The sequence below is a fragment of the Crotalus tigris genome, unplaced genomic scaffold (genome assembly GCF_016545835.1).
Source record: "Crotalus tigris isolate CLP2741 ecotype Arizona unplaced genomic scaffold, ASM1654583v1 scf7180000020772.518028, whole genome shotgun sequence".
NCBI classification, from domain to species: Eukaryota; Metazoa; Chordata; class Lepidosauria; order Squamata; family Viperidae; genus Crotalus; species Crotalus tigris.
Genome location: NW_024098172.1, coordinates 159,547 through 175,842, shown reverse-complemented (window position 1 = coordinate 175,842; position 16,296 = coordinate 159,547). Strand labels below are relative to the sequence as shown.

General features: G+C 44.6%; 1 protein-coding gene across 5 annotated transcripts in view; it reads right to left on the bottom strand.

Moving 5' to 3' along the window:
* Window positions 1-7,739: 7,739 nt before the first annotated feature.
* Window positions 7,740-16,296, bottom strand: part of RNF24 (ring finger protein 24) — a 58,185-nt gene continuing 49,628 nt past the window's right edge. For all 5 annotated transcript variants that reach the window (XM_039368385.1, XM_039368382.1, XM_039368386.1 and 2 more), the window contains exons 3-6: window positions 16,073-16,115; window positions 15,080-15,121; window positions 11,755-11,834; window positions 7,740-10,468 (exon numbers count right to left, since the gene is read on the bottom strand). In XM_039368385.1, the coding sequence (XP_039224319.1) occupies window positions 10,327-10,468; window positions 11,755-11,834; window positions 15,080-15,121; window positions 16,073-16,115 (307 nt within the window). In that variant the 3' untranslated portion in view covers window positions 7,740-10,326. The remainder of the gene's footprint in view (window positions 10,469-11,754; window positions 11,835-15,079; window positions 15,122-16,072; window positions 16,116-16,296) is intronic.

The window sequence follows — 16,296 nt, the reverse complement described above, 5'->3', positions numbered from 1 at the left end:
CTCAGAGTCCTCTCTGTGGGCACGCGCGCCATCGCCCCAGTCCTAGGCCTTCAGCTGGGTTTTATAAAACTTTTTTGCTTTAGGCCTCTGCCGCTATGTGCAAAAAAAAAAAAAAAAGGTTCAATCAGTCAATTTCAACTTCTTGCGGGGAAAGAAAAGGTCTTGTAAAGTTGGAATTGGTTGATTGAATGTTTTAGTCCCACCCAGTCTGCCGTTACCACTGCAGCCATGCCCACCCAATGGGCAATACCCAGCCAATGGGCCACACCCACCCGGCACTCGACGATGCATAAGTGAGTTTTGGGTTGCAGTTTGGGCACTCGATCTCCAAAAGGTTCGCCATCACTGGAATAGACAATAGAATAGAATAGAATAGAATAGAATAGAATAGAATAGAATAGAATAGAATAGAATAGAATAGAATAAAAAAAATGTGGAATAGAATAGAAAAAATGGAATGGAATAGACTAGAATAGAAAAAATGTGGAATAGAAAAAAAGAATAGAATAGAAAAGAAAATGTGGAATAGATAGAATAGAATAGAAAATGTGGAATAGAATAGAATAGAACAGAATAAAAAAAATGTGGAATAGAATAGAAAAAATGGAATAGAATAGACTAGAATAGAAAAAATGTGGAATAGAAAAAAAGAATAGAATAGAAAAGAAAATGTGGAATAGAATAGAATAGAATAGAATAGAACAGAATAGAATAAAAAATGTGGAATAGAATAGAATAGAATAGAATAGAATAGAATAGAATAGAATATGGAATGGAAAATAGAATAGAGAGTATTTGTCGTTTTTTTGCCACAGTAAAGTGTAGTTGATAAGTTAGTAGCAGAAATAGCACTTAGACTTATTTACCGCCTCACAGTGCTTTACAGCCGTCTAAGCAGTTTACAGAGTCAGCCTGTTGCCCCCCAATGATCTGAGTCCTCATTTTACCGACCTCGGAAGGACGGAAGGCTGAGTCAACCTTGAGCCTGGAGAGAGTCAAACTGCTGGCCGTCAGCACAGAAGTAGCCTGGAGTACTGCACACTAACCACTGCGCCACCACGGCTCACTAACCTGGCGGTTAAGCGAATCTAGTTTTCCCCCTTGGCTTCACTTGTCAGCAGGTCGCACAAGAGGAGATCGCACCACCCCAGGAGGCCGCAACCGTCATAAATACGAGTCAGTTGCCAAGCGTCCGAATTTCGATCACGTGGCCATGGGGACGTTGCAACGGTTGGCTGAAAAAACAGCCATAAATTTTTTTACAGTGCTGTCGTGCCCTTTTGAACGGTCACTAAATGGACGGTTGTAAATCAAGGACTTCCTGTAACCAAATGCCTCGACTGTTTCATCAGAGCGGAGGGTTTAAGTTTGATATTTAATCCAATTTGTATTTTGAAAGAAGGTGGGCTGTCCTGCTAGCACAGTGGTTCTCAACCTTTTTAATGCCGTGACCCCCAACCGGTCGTAAGTCGAGGACTACTCAACCGGTTGTAAGTCGAGGACTACTCAACTGGTGCAGCACCGTTTGCAGAATGGGGCTTTTGACGGGCTCAGCAGGGCAGAGACAGTCTGGACAATTCCTATTGGCTTTTGAAAGCCAATAGAATTAAACTCTATTCAAGAGAGTCTATTCTATTGGCTTTCAAAAGCCAATAGAATAAAAGGGAGTAGCACAGCTAAGGAAAAGGGGGAAAAAAATGGCGGACTGCGTTGTTTGGCGACCCCCGTGAAATGGTTGTTCGACCCCAAATGGGGTCCCGACCCACAGGTTGAGAACCACTGTGCTAGAATGAACAGCAACGTAAAGTTTATGCGCGGCTTAAAGCGATTCCATCACTTGTGGATCTCAATACTTTTCATCCATGGCCTGTAGGGGGCAGGCTAGTTCTTTCCCAACAGCCTTGACTAGGAGTTCTTGGTCCCTAAATACACCCCCCCCCCTTTCATTTATTTTAAATAGTTCAAATATTAATAGAAAGATTATTCGAAAGAAGTATTCGACTTAACGACTACAAGGGGAGCCCAACATTTGTCGCTAAGCGAGACAGATGATAAGTGAGTTTTGCCCCATTTTACGACTTTTCTTCTCAGCGTTGTTAAGCGAATCACCGCAGTTCTTAAGTTAGTAACACGGTTGTTAAGTGAACCTGCTTTCCCCCTTGACTTTGCTCGTCAGAAGGTCGAAAAAAAGGGGATCACATGACCCCGGGACACTGCGACCGTCGTAAATACGAGTCGGTTGCAAAGCATCCGAATGTAAATTGCCTATGGGGAATGCTGCAACGGTCGTAAGTGTGGGTCATCAAGTGAATCCCCCCCTCGGCTTTGGTGAGCGAAGGTCGCAAAAGGGGGATCACGTGACCCCGGGATGCTGCGACCGTCGTAAATATGAGTCAGTTGCCCAAGCGTCCGAATTTTGATTAAGTGAGCACGAGGATGTTGCAAAAGTTGCGTGAAAAACGGTCATAAGTTATTTTCTTTGGTGCCGTTGTAACTTTGAACCGTCACTAAATGAACCGTTATAAGTTGAGGACCACCTGTATTACAAAACTAGTTGGCCCAAAGGTCGGTTTTAAAACTCTAGGCGACTGTACCAGCAGCTTACAGGACGTTCCTTGGAAATCCTGTCCAGGCCACAATCGGTAACCAGTTTTGTCGCTACCTGCATTATGGATAACACATAGTCCTCGACTTAACGACTGTTTAGTGACCGTTCAAAGTTACAGCACTGAAAAAAAGCGAGTTAACGACCGTTTTTCATGCTTATGACTGTTGCAGTATCCTCGTGGTCACTTGATCAAAATTCGGACGCTTGGCTACTGACGTTTATAACGGCCGCAACATCCCGGGGGTCATGTGATCAATATTGGCACGCTGGGTATGTACTTACGACGGTTGCAGTGTCCCCCCCCCGCCCCGGGGTCCTACGATCCCCTTCAGCGACCTTCCGAGAAGCGAAGTCAATGGAGAAGCCAGATTCCTTTTAACAAGCGTGTTGCTAACTCAACACCTGCAGCGATTCACTTAGCAACCGTGGGAAGAAAAATCGTAAAATGGGGCAACACGGTTGTCTTGCCCAGCAAGGGAAAATTTAGGCTGAATTGGAACCCTAAGTCGAGGACCACCTGTGTTCCAGGAATTGCCCTTGGCTGCGTGTGGGAGAGGTGTAGGAAACCTTTTGTACTTGCCTGATCGACAGTTCTGTGCAAGGTACGTGCGGGAGAAGGACAAAGTACTCCGCTAGCAAGGTGTTCCAGCGATGGGAGAGCATAAACATGGCTTGTCTCCTCGCTCCAGACTTGGAAAGATTTCCAGGTTCTTTCAACCGCCAGCCTCCTTTTGCAGTTAATTCTGGGTTTTTTTGCAAGTATTTGCAAGTTTTTTTTCCCCCCCCAAGTAAATGCACTTGGAACACCCTTGTGCAAGGAATGGACGGATACGGAAAAACCCCAGCCGGGAAGGGAAACGGAACGAAATCAAAGACATCTGCTTTTTTAACATACAAATATTATAAAAATACAATAAAATTTTTAAAGTATAATAAATTCATAAGCAACCATTGTCTATACTACCTTTACCCCCCCCTTGCCCTCCTCCCACCCCCAACTCCCCTCCCTTCACTTCCCAGAGCAGAATACAGGGTTAATAATAACAAAATTTATAATAATATAAAAAGGAAAGAAAAAAAGTTTTAATAAAAAAAAAGACATCTGCTTTTGATGCTGGCTTTGGCAGGATTCACACCATGGGCTTAACTGGTTACTGAATTAAAGCGATGTGCTGGATTGGGACAACATACAGGTAACGCTCGTCTTACAACCGTTTGTTTAGTGACCGTTCGAAGTTACAACGGGACGGAAAGAAGTGACTTGCGACCGTTTTTCACTTTTACGACCCTTGGGTCACCTGATCAGAATTCAGACGCTTGGCAGCTGACTCACATTTACGACGGTCGCCGTGGCCTGGAGTCACGTGATCCGCATTTGTGACCCTTCTGACAAAGTCAATGGGAAAGCTGGATTCACTTAACAACCGGGTTACTAACTTAACAATGGCAATGATTTAATTAACGGTGGCAAGAAAGGTCTTAAAATGGGGCAAAACTCACTTAGCGACAGCTTTGCTTAGCAGTGGAAACCTGGGGCTCAACTGTGTTTGTCGGTCAAGGACTGCCTGAATTCCACGTTGTCGTTTTTGCTTGCTTATTGCAAGTTTATTGCTTTCTATCCTGGCCTTACAGTTGAGATGGTCTGCAGACATTGTTAAGGAAATAAAAAACAGTCTTGATTCCAAATGCTTGGCACTCAACTGCTTTGAAACTCATCGAATTTAGCACTCAACACATTTTGAGACAAAAATTTTGTCCCGTCCTCGTTGTTTGTTTGGTACTTAACGCACAAGCTACAACTTGTCGCTGTTGGCTTCCTTGCGGCTCGCTACAGCAGTGGCCAAAATTGTGGAAACCTTTTGGAAAAGTGTATTTGTGAGGTTTGATGGCTAATAACACCACTTATTTTTGGAGTAGTACCATAAAATTACATATCGACGGAAAGATAATTTAATCAAGAACATAATGCAACAAAGTTGGTTCATTTATCTGTACTGTATTCTATGAAACGTTACAGCCAAAGAACCAGAAAAAGGAAGCACAACTTGCTCAAATTGATATCAGGTAGCTTTCCTTCATCTGATTGTAGCCAATGAGCATGAGTGTTTAGAGAGCCAATCAGGTGTCATCTTGTTTTGGCCATGAGCCAATCAGATCACAGTAGGATTCAGTGATTGATGTCTTGTATTGAAGCTGAGAGGAGGACATTTGTCAGTGTGTTATATGATTGCTATCAGGTTGGCTGGGGTTTTTTGTGTTCTTTTATTTAGTGAGCTTGTAAAACGTAATAAAATTAAAGTCATGGTGCAAAGAGTTGACTGGTTGCCCAGAAAGCAATGTAAAATAGTATTATTAGGTGAACAAGGCTACAGTTACAAAGAAATGAGAAGAAAAATGGGTGGAAACTTAATCAAAGCTGGCATTTCTACTGTACACTTTTCCCAAAAGGTTTCCACAATTTTGGCCAATACTGTATATTATTCCTTCTAGGAAAAATTGATTTGTTGCTTACTGTTTTTGGTACTCACCATGCCTCCCAGAAGCAATTAACAATGAGTACCGAGGTACAGCTATGATACTGTGGATTGGAGTGCTGGCCAGCAATGGCAAAGCAGGAGCAGGCCATACATGTGTGATGACTCCCTCGGACGCTTCCCCAGATACCTCTCCAGATGTCAGTTCAGAGGAGGATGAACCGGTTCCAGGAACGTCTGGAGGGGAGTTGGTGAATGGCTCCGAGCAGCCATCTGAGAGGGATTTGGCTCAAACACAGCCACAGCAGGACAGCCCTGAGGCTTCAGGTAGGGAAGGCATGCAGCTGCCACCGGCCAGTGATGAGGAAGAGGAACTGCCTGCTGCACCTGATTCAAGAACAGGCAGAGAAAAGGCCGGAGCAGAGAAGGTCAGCCAGATTACGCAGGAGGAGAAGGCCTCGCCCTTCTTGATGGGCTGCACCAGAAGCTGGCTCTTTAGCACAGCAGGCAGACGGAGGCGATGCTGGGAACAATGTGTTCATTTCCTAGCTGGGTGTTTTCTGCTTGTTGTGATGCTTGCCTTGCTTTGGATTGACACCGTGCCTTGACTTGGACCGTGCCTTGTGAACTCTGAACTTTTCTTTCCTCCTCGTGAACCCTCTTACGTTGTGGATTTCATTTTGCCTGGTGGGTTTATCTCATTTGGGAAACTTTCAGGGTCCTTGTGGACCCATGGGCCGTTGCTCTGTGGACTAGCCTCGGTCCGCTTTTGGCCGGACTTAATTGGGACAGTTCTTGGTTTTTGAGGAAAGGGAATTGCTGGGGAATATTAATAAGCCCACTGAGCCACCATTAACATGTGCGTGTGAGCGAGCGGGACAGCACAACATGCAATGGACATGCGAACGCTCTGATGGCGATTCAACCAGACTATGAATGACAATATCCGACGTCGATTAGGGCTCATGCCAATTGTAGCAAAAATGTGGGAAGGAATGGCACAGAGACATTCTACGCCAGTGGTTCTCCACCGGTGGGTCGGGACCCCATTTGGGGTCGAACGACCATTTCACAGGGGTCGCCAAACAATGCAGTCCGCCATTTCCCCCCCCCCCCTTTTCCTTAGCTGTGCTACTCCCTTTTATTCTATTGGCTTTTGAAAGCCAATAGAATAGACTCTGTTGAATAGAATCTAATTCTATTGGCTTTCAAAAGCCAATAGGAATTGTCCAGGCTGTCTCTGCCCTGCTGAGCCCGCCAAAAGTCCCATTCTGCAAACGGTGCTGCACCCGTTGAGTAGTCCTCGACTTAACGACCGGTTGAGTAGTCCTCGACTTACGACCGGTTGGGGGGTCGCGGCATTAAAAAGGTTGAGAACCACTGTTCTACGCAGTAAAGAAGACCCGGTGTTAAAGACAGCCACGCATCTGGATCCCGATGGCCAGCGACCCCTCATGGCAGACCCAAGGAAAGGTGGATGGACTGCATCAAGGACACGAAATACGTGAGCATCAGCCCTGGAGACGCCCCGGATCGACCCAAACGGACACAGCTTTGAGGGGTCCTTGGTGCTCTCTGAGCTTGCGTGTTTTCTTGAAGACGTTTCATCACCCAACTAGATAACCTCATCAGTGCAGTTTGCTGTCTGTTTATATTCTAGTGTCTGGCCTGTCTCTGTGTGTGTGTGGGGGGGCAGTCTTAGGGATTCTCTGCTTAGGCTGCTTACTAATGACTGTGTTGGTCTGAAGTTAACCTTGGAGTTAATCTATGCTGATCTGGGTGTTGATTGCTGGTGGGGAGATGCTGGAGTCTTTTTCACTTTGGAACTTGTTGATTGTCTCTTTTGCATAGTCTATAGATGTTGTTAATGTCTATGTACACATTAATGTAAACCGACAGCAAACAGCACTCCTTACTGACACTGATGATGTTACCTAGTTGGGTCATGAGACGTCTGCAAGAAAACAAGCAAGCTCAGAGCACACCAAGGACTCCGACCTTTTTCTGCCTCCTTCCTGCAAATTCTCTCCCTTCTAGCACTGATGATGTTCCCTAGTTGGGTCATGAAACATCTGCAAGAAAACCACCCAACTCAGAGCGCACCAAAGACCCCATAGTCCTCCTCCTCTCAATCCCACACCCTTCTAGCACTGATGATGTTATCTAGTTGGGTCATGAGACGTCTGCAAGAAAACCACCCAGCTCAGAGAGCACCAAGGACTCCACAGTCGTCCTCCTCCTCGTCCCCGCACACCCCACTCCCTTCTAGCACTGATGATGTTACCTAGTTGGGTCATGAAACGTCTGCAAGGAAACCACCCAGCTCAGAGAGCACCCAGCATCCCTCATTTCAATCCTGAGCCACAGATATTCTCCTTCATTGGAGACAGTTTTGCCAACAAGCCGACGCTGCCATAAAGCGGGAATGACGCTAGGAAAATGACCGAGGTACTACTACGTTTGTGAGCAGAATTCCCCTCCTCTTCCCCCCCCCCCAATACGATTGTTACTAAATTGGGAAATCTGGGAAACCCTTGTTTTGGTCGGGAAATCCGCGTGCAGCAACCCTCCCACCTCTTCTCTTTTCCACAACCGGAGGAAGATTATCCCTAGCGGATTATCCAAAGCGGCTTTGCTGTACAGATTCGGCAACTGCATGATGTCCAAAATTTGCTTTTTATTTACAATTCAAGTCAAATCACATGCGAACGCCCGCCCCGCCCCATTGTTGTTTTTTTTAAGAAGAGTGTGATTAGCAAAAAAGATGCATTAGAATTTTAAAACAGCAATTAAATATACAAAAATAGAGCTTATAAAATAAAACCCCAGCGACTTGTTTTGTCCTTTTCTTTTAAAAAAAAAATTCTGCTGCAGAATTTATATATATATATGTGTGTGTATATATACGTGTATATATATATATAGACACACATATACATATATACATACACACACGTATATGTGTGTATACACACATATATATGGTATATGTACGTATGTACGTATGTACGTACATACATACACACATATATATATATTAGTGTACAAGTGCGTCTATGAATCCAGGTCGGATCCCTAAGGTTCATAAACTCTCAAGAGTCACACAATTTACAAAATAATGGGGGGGAGGAAAAAAAACAGAAGGGGGTACAACTGAACTTGGATCTTCTCAAGAAATCTGTAAACCTCAGCCGTTATCGCCAGCACCACAAAATTTCTGCCAGAAATCAGGAAGTTATCTTATTATATGTGTGGGCTTGAAGGAACAGTCTATGTCAGGGTGTCCAAACACGGCAACAAGGAAGACTTGGGGACTTCAACTCCCAGAATTCCCCACTCACCATAGCTGGTTGGGGAATTCTGGGAGTTGAAGTCCGCAGGTCTTAAAAGCTGCCAAGGTTGGACGCCGATGGTCTATATACCAATATTAGAAAAACTACACTGATGGTTGCAATACTGGATAAGGAGCCCCTGCTTGCGTCCTCCGAACAATTTGAAACAATTGACAAATAATAACACCTCCCTGCAAAAAAAAGAGGGGATCAAACTAAAGAGGTCGCTTCCTGCCTCGGTTGTATGAAATGCACCTGACGGAGCAGCCTCCACATTTTCACAGGGACAATGAGGTCTAGAAACGTGCTCATTCTAACACACGCAGGTATTTTCAAGAAGTCCAATTTTGCTAAGGTCAATTCTCCATCAGTCTTGTCTGGACTGACCTCCTTCTAACAAAAGAACAAAAAAGTGCGTAAGTCGGATGGAAGTCCAGATTTTTGTGAGCGAAAATTAAAAAAAAAAAATTTGAACAGGAAGCGTCCATGTTTCGGTAGCTTGTCATTCTAAGCTGCCCTCCAGATGTTTGGGGGCTGCTGTTCCCAGAATTCTCAGTTTCAGAAGGGCCAGGCTGGCTGGGGATTTTGGGAGCTGTAGTCCCACGCCAGGCAATCCCCAGATTGGGGGATATAAGTGCGACGGGAAGAAGTCACCCCAACTTCTTGCTCACCCAATTCGAACAAAATGTTTTGCTAAAATCTGACAAGTTCTGGCTGATTTTTGCCCAAGAGGGGAACGTAATCCTTAGCAACATCGCCCGATTTCAGGCACAACAAGGGCGTGTTCACAATTCCACTGGCTTTCACTCCTTTTATTTATTTTCCATCGTGATTGACCAGCGTGTGCAACCTAAGGCTGAGCTGGAAAGATTTTTTTAACCACCATTGCTCTAGACTTCGTGAGACCCTCCCACCCAAATCTGCCTGTTCACTCTTGCAAAATCCGTTAAAACATGCAGTCTGGGGCCCAAAATAGATCTCGCGTTACATTGGGAAAAGAAAATCAAATCCACACCAATCCGGCAGACGCCGATCTGTGCTGGCAAACCGCTCGAAAAGGATTCACATTAGGGGAACGAGACAAAGGTTGCGTCCTGTCGCATCGTCCCTGCAAAGTCCAAAGAATTTACTTCGGCTAAAGGGGATTCTCATCAGTTCCTCCGGGTTTCCTAGAGTAGCCCACGTTGGCGAGAACCTCTTCCTTACTTCCTTCCCTTTTCCACCGAGGCGTGGATGGACCGGCAATGCGGCCCCCCGTCCACAAGTCACAATTCAGGGCAGACTACCCTCCCCATTCTCGTTTTTAACCAACACCGTGTTCCTCTGAAGGTATTCCTTTAACCGATTCAGAGATGGCGGGAATTGCAACAAACTGCACGGAATGGTTTCCTATCCCGTCTCCTCTTCCGGCGAGGATTCTCTTGCTGCATTTCGGCTCTGGGACCCACGAAGCAATTTGCTGAAAAAAGATCATCGCAACTGCTGGAATCCAAAACCACAATTCCCCCCCCCCCTCTCTGTGGAGATGGATGCTTGCTCCCCAGGGCAGTCTCCTTATCTTTGGAGTCTTTTTCTCTCTCTTTTTCTTGTCGGCCGCCTGATTTGAATCCAAGCCCGGCAGCTGACCTGGGTAAAGTGCATGTATTAAAAAAAAAAGGGAAAAAAAAAAAAAAATTAAGAGACAAACAAAACGGGAGCCTCGCCGGCGTTCCTGCGTCCTTGCAAGCTCCGTCTTGTTGATGTTTCCCTCGTTGGAGCATCTGTTGCCCTTCGGTGCATCCCGGGCGTGTTTCATGAGATAAAGGGGGTCCGGGAAAATGCTCCGAGACCGTGAGTAGCAGGGACCGAGAGTAACAAGTCTCTGCGGGAATTGGAGTCCGTTCGGGAGGACAAGGGGGGAGCCAGGAGGGAGCTATACGAGGTTGGCCGTCCCAGGCAGAGGTTCCTGGGGGGGTCCAGGGTGATCCGGCTTGCTGTGGAGCTGGGCCAGCTGCAGGACTGCCATGTTGCACAGGGGGCAAACTTTCCGGACCTCCAACCATTTAATGAGACATCTGTCAGAAGAGAGAGAGTGAGAGAGAGAGAGAGAGAGAGATTGAGAAATGCTTTACGGATAATCCTCGCCTTACAACCACGACAGAGCCCCATATTTCCGCATCCGTCCAGTCGATTCGGCCCCATTTTACCACCTTCCTTGCCACACTCCATTAAATAAATCCTCGCGGTTAAGTCAGCAACCCGGTGCTTAAGGGACTTTGTTAGAAGGTCGCAAAAGGAGGACCCGGCACATTGCAACCGTCGTAAATACGAGTCAGCGGGTCAGTTTGAATCCTGTGACCCCTGGGGATTCTGCCGCGGCCGCAGCATCTAAAACACGGCCCTCAGTCGCTTTTTGCCAGGGCCGTTGCAACTCTGAACGGTCACTAAACGAACCGTTGTAAGTCGAGGACTACCTGTAATTTGGAATCTGGATGGGGAGCAATCGCAAGCAAAGCCATTCGGTGGTAGATTAGAGAGAGATTTTTATCCTAAACGTGCCACTTTAGGAAAGAGGGATGAACGGACAAAAGGGTCCGCTGGAAAACGTGGCAAGTGTTATCTGAACGTGGCGGGTTGCAGGAAAAAAAAGGAGGTGGGGTCATGTTGGATATTTTATTTACTTATTAAATTTATTGGCCGCCAATCTTACCACAGGATAATTTGGGGGGGGGGTTTAATGTGGATGGGTTCATTACCTTGAGTTAACTATAAAAATAATAAAGGTGGAATACAGATAGTCCTTGACTTAGGATGAAAATTGAGCCCCACATTTTCATTGTTAGGCAAAGAGGTTGCTAAGTGACTTTTGCCCCATTTTACGGCCTTTTGGCCACAGTTAAGCGAATCACTGCAGTCATTAAGTGAATCATACAGTCGTTAAGCGAATTCAGTGTCCCTCTCCCCCCCCCATTGACTCTGCTTGTCAGAAATCACCCAGGAAGGTTACAAATAGTGATCACACAACCATGGGATACTGCAACTGTCATAAATACGTGCCAGTGCCCGAATTCTGAACATCCCTGTGGTCACATGTTGGCTGGGGAATTCTGGGAGTTGGAGTCCACAAGTCTTAAAAGTTGCCAAATTGGAGGCCCCTGCCTTAAATGACTGACAGCCTGAGCACGGCTGGCTGGGGAATTCTGGGAGTTGAAGTCCACAAGTCTTAAACGTTGCCAAATTTGGAGACCCCTGGCTGAAATGATTGACTGTCTGAGCATGGCTGACTGAGGAATGCTGGGAGTTGAAGTCCACAAGTCTTAAAAGTTGCCAGATTTGGAAATCCTAGCCGATCAGAACTTACTTTCTATGGAACGCATGCTTGCAGGGACAAATTCCCAGTTCATCTTTGGGTCTGAATTCTTCTAAACAAACCGCACAGATCTGGAAAAAAAAAATAAGCAAAAGAAACGTTTTTTAAAAGCCATTTTGAGGAGATATATGGGGACATCTGAGGGGACATCACAAGATGGCCAACACGGCAACAAGAAACGCCTGCCTTGTGTCTGAGGTGGAAGCTAAGCAGGGTCAGGTCTGGTTCTCAACGGAATGAGAAATCTCAGGATTTATAGGCCAGGTTGGGAAGTCATGAAATATCCAAAGATACAGGTAGTCCTCGACTTACAACGGTTTTGTTTAATGACCGAAATTCCAACGGCCCTGAAATGACTCACACTTTATGACCGCTGCAGCATCCCTGCAGTCAGGGGGATCAAAATCCGGACGCTTGGCCACTGACTCCTACTTGTGACGGTCGCAGTGTCCCCGGGGGTCACGTGAGGAACCTTTGCGACCTTCGCACAAGCAAAGTCAATGGGGAAGCCGGATTTATTGAACAACGATGTCGCTAAGCAACTGCAGTGGTTCGCTTAATTATTGTGGCAATATAGGTCGTAAAATGGGGCAGGACTCACTTAACAACTGTCTCGCTTAGCAGCAGAAATATTGAGCTCCATTGTGTTTGTAAGGAGGACTACCTGTAATAGGAGACAGTTTTTTTTTTCCTTCTCCTTCCTTCCTTTGACCTTTTCTCTTTCTTTCTTTCTTTCTCTTTCCTTTTTCTTTCCTTCCTTCCTGACCTTCCCTTCTTCCCTTTCCTTCCTTCAACCTTTCTTTCTTTCTTTCTTTCTTTCTTTTTCTTTCTTTCTTTCTTTCTTTCTTTCTTTTTCTTTCTTTCTCTTTCCTTTTTCCTTCCTTCCTGACCTTCCCTTCTTCCCTTTCCTTCCTTCAACCTTTTTTTCTTTCTTTCTTTCTCTTTCTTTCTTTCTCTCTTTCCTTTTTCTTTCCTTCCTTCCTGACCTTCCGTTCTCTTCCCTTCCCTTCTTTCTTTTCCTTCATTCAACCTTTTTCTTTCTTTCTTTCTTTCTTTCTTTCTTTCTTTCTTTCTTTCTTTCTTTCTTTCTTTCTTTCTTTTTCTTTCCTTTTCCTTCCTTTCTTACCTTCTGTTCTCTTCCCTCCTTTCCTTTCTTCTTTCTTTCTTTCTTTCTTTTTCTTTCCTTTTCCTTCCTTTCTTACCTTCTCTTCTCTTCCCTCCTTTCCTTTCCTTCCTTTCTTTCTTTCTTTCTTTCTTTCTTTCTTTCTTTCTTTCTTTCTTTCCTTCTTTCTTTCTTTCTTTCTTCTTTCCTTTCCCCCCTTTGTTTTCTTTTTAAAATCAATCTTGTCTTTTTATGATTTCACTGACAACCAGAGTTTGCAAGGGCATGTCAAAAGCACAGAAATGGGACAAGAAGGGATGAGGGATGTTAATAAAATAGCCGAAAGGAATTTTCTGGAAAAATAATAAATAATTCCAGTAAGCCGGCTTTGGAGGAAATTCTCCCTGCATCTATAAAAAGATATCTCTTTTCGGAAACTTGCTTTCTTTTTTGTGCACAATGAAAACACCTACCGGGCATATGATCGAAAAGTCTTGGAAAAACTCATTAAAATTACATTTTAGGTACAAGGGTTTCCCCCCAGCTTCTGAGGAAAAATTATTCATGGTTGTTTTTTAATTATTTTTATTTTTAAACTGGCTGGGAATTTTCTCAAATTCGTAATCCTACTTTTAAAAGTGTTTCTGGGCATTGCTACGGAGTTGGAGTAAAACGGAAAACCAGCCTGTAGTTGAACTGTGTTGTTTTGGCCAGGAGTATCGTCCAGAAGTCATTGGACAATGTTTTTTTTTCCAACTTCTCGCTATCTTGTTTCCAACTCTGGATTTTACTCATGGGCTTCCTGTCTGAGTACGCCCCAGATCAAACCCTCCTTTTTCAAGGTGACCCAAGGTCAGCTGGGTGACGACATCTCCCCATAAACTAGGATTAAAGCCTGCTTTGATGGAGACCCAGTCCGACTGGTTTGGGGGCAGGAATTCTCCATTGTTTTGCTATGGGGAATAAGATGGTGGGTTCCTACGTTTGACAGCCAGGTAGACAGGACAGACGTGATAGACAGATGATAGACAGAGAGGTGAGAGACATGATAGAGATAGATAGATAGATAGATAGATAGATAGATAGATAGATAGATAGATAGATAGATAGATAGATGTAGGTAGGTAGGTAGATAGGTAGATAGACAGACAGACAGACCGACAGACAGACAGACAGACAGACAGATGTAGGTAGATCGGTAGATAGATATAGGTAGGTAGGTTAGGTAGATATATTGATGGTAAGTAGATTGGATGGATGGATGGATGGATGGATGGATGGATGGATGGATGGATGGATGGATAGATGGATGGATAGATAGATAGATAGATAGATAGATGTAGGTAGATAGATGTAGGTAGGTAGGTTAGGTAGATATATTGATGGTAAGTAGATTAGATGGATGGATGGATGGATGGATGGATGGATGGATGGATGGATGTAGGTAGGTAGCTACGTAGGTAGGTAGGTAGGTAGAGGTAGGTAGGTGGAAAAGTTAGGTAGATATATTGATGGTAGGTAGATTAGGTAGGTAGGTAGGTAGGTAGGTAGGTAGGTAGATATACAGATAGATAGATAGATAGATATAAATAGATTAGGTAGATGATAGATGAGAGATAAACAGACAGATAAATGATAGAGATAGATTACATGATAGACAGACGGACTCCAAATGCAGGCTAAATTACAATGAAGATTTGGACGTGACAACTGAGGTGCAACTTGACTTATAACAAAATAGAACAAGAACATAGAATAATAGGGTTGGAAGGGACCTTGGAGGTTATCTAGTCCAACTCCCTGTTCAAGCAGGACACCCTATATCATTCCAAACAAATGGTTGCTGAATCTCTTCTTAAAAACTTCCAGTGTTGGAGCATTCACCGCTTCTGAAGGCAGGTTGTTCCACTGGTTAATTGTTCTCACTGTCAGGAAGTTTCTCCTTAGTTCTAGGTTGCTTCTCTCCTTGGTTAGTTTCCATCCAGTTGCTTCTTGTCCTGCCTTCAGGCACTTTGGAGAACAGGTTGGCCCCCTTGTCTTTGGGGCATCCCTTCAAAATATTGGAAGACTGCTATCCTGTCACCCCCCCCCCCCTCCGGCCTTCTTGTTAGACTAGACATGTATCTATTTCTCTCAATCATTTACTGTACGGTTTAGCCTGCAATGCTGAGATCTTAATCAATGGTAGTTTAAGCAACCGAAACACCAGCTTACCTCGTGCAAATTGAGTTCTTTGACCTTTTCCTTTAGGATAACCTGAAAATAAAAGAATAATATGTTGGTGGAGGTGCAATGCTAGCATTGCAAAACAAAACAAAACAAAACAAAAAACCCAGAATACAAGCCCGGAATTTTCCAAAGTCTTTAAACAAACTTTCCCTAAGCAGAAAGTCTATCTCCAGACATGTGGACCAACTCCCAGAATTCCCAGCAACAGTGATGTTGGGCTGAGGAATTCTGGGAATTGAAATCCAGGGTTGACTAAATGAAAGAGGTTTTAAAATTTAGAATCTGGTGGCAGATGGATGTGGCTCCCTCACTGAGGCCTTCTTGCTTATTCAAGAGAAATGCAGAGTCATCCAGTGGTTCTCTCCTTGCCGGAGAGAAATGAATCATAGAATCCTAGGGCTGGAAGGGACCTTAAGAGGTCATCTAGTCCAACCCACTGCTCAGGCAGGAAACCCTATACCATTTCAGACAACTGGTTGTCCAGTCTCTTCTTTAAAACTTCCAGTGTTGGAGCATCCACGGCTTCTGGAGGCAGGTTGTTCCACTGGTTAATTGTTCTGTCAGGAAGTTTCTCCTTAGTTCAAGGTTGCTTCTCTCCTTGGTTAGTTTCCATCCGTTGCTTCTTCTCCTGCCTTCAGGGGCTTTGGAGAATAGCTTGACTCCCTCTTCTTTGGGGCAGCCCAAGAGATACTGGAAGACTGCTGTCCTGTCCCCCCTCGTCCTTCGCTTCATTAAACTGGACATACCCAATTCCAGCAGCCATTCCTTATATGTTTTGGCCTCCAGTCCCCTGATCATCTTTGTTGCTCTTCTCTGCACTCTTTCTAGACTCTCAACATCTTTTTGACATTGTGGTGACCAAAACTGGATGCCATATTCCAAATGCGATCTTATACCAAGCCAAGAGAACATAACTGCCACAAATAATGAGAAATTACTGTAAATTACTTGGATAAGGGAAAGGGACCCCGGGCTCACCTGTTTGTAGGCGTAAAGCTCTTTATGGGCTTGATGTCTTAATCTGGAAAGCAAAAACAAATATACATATATATATGCAAAAGGAGACACACACGCACACAGCCACGCATACACACACAAAAAAAGCACACTGGAAACGAGAAAAACGTTAACAGCTCATCTTGGTCTCGTCCCTCTGAATCTCCTCTGAGCACAATTTCCCCCAAAATCAGTGAGGTGGGTCT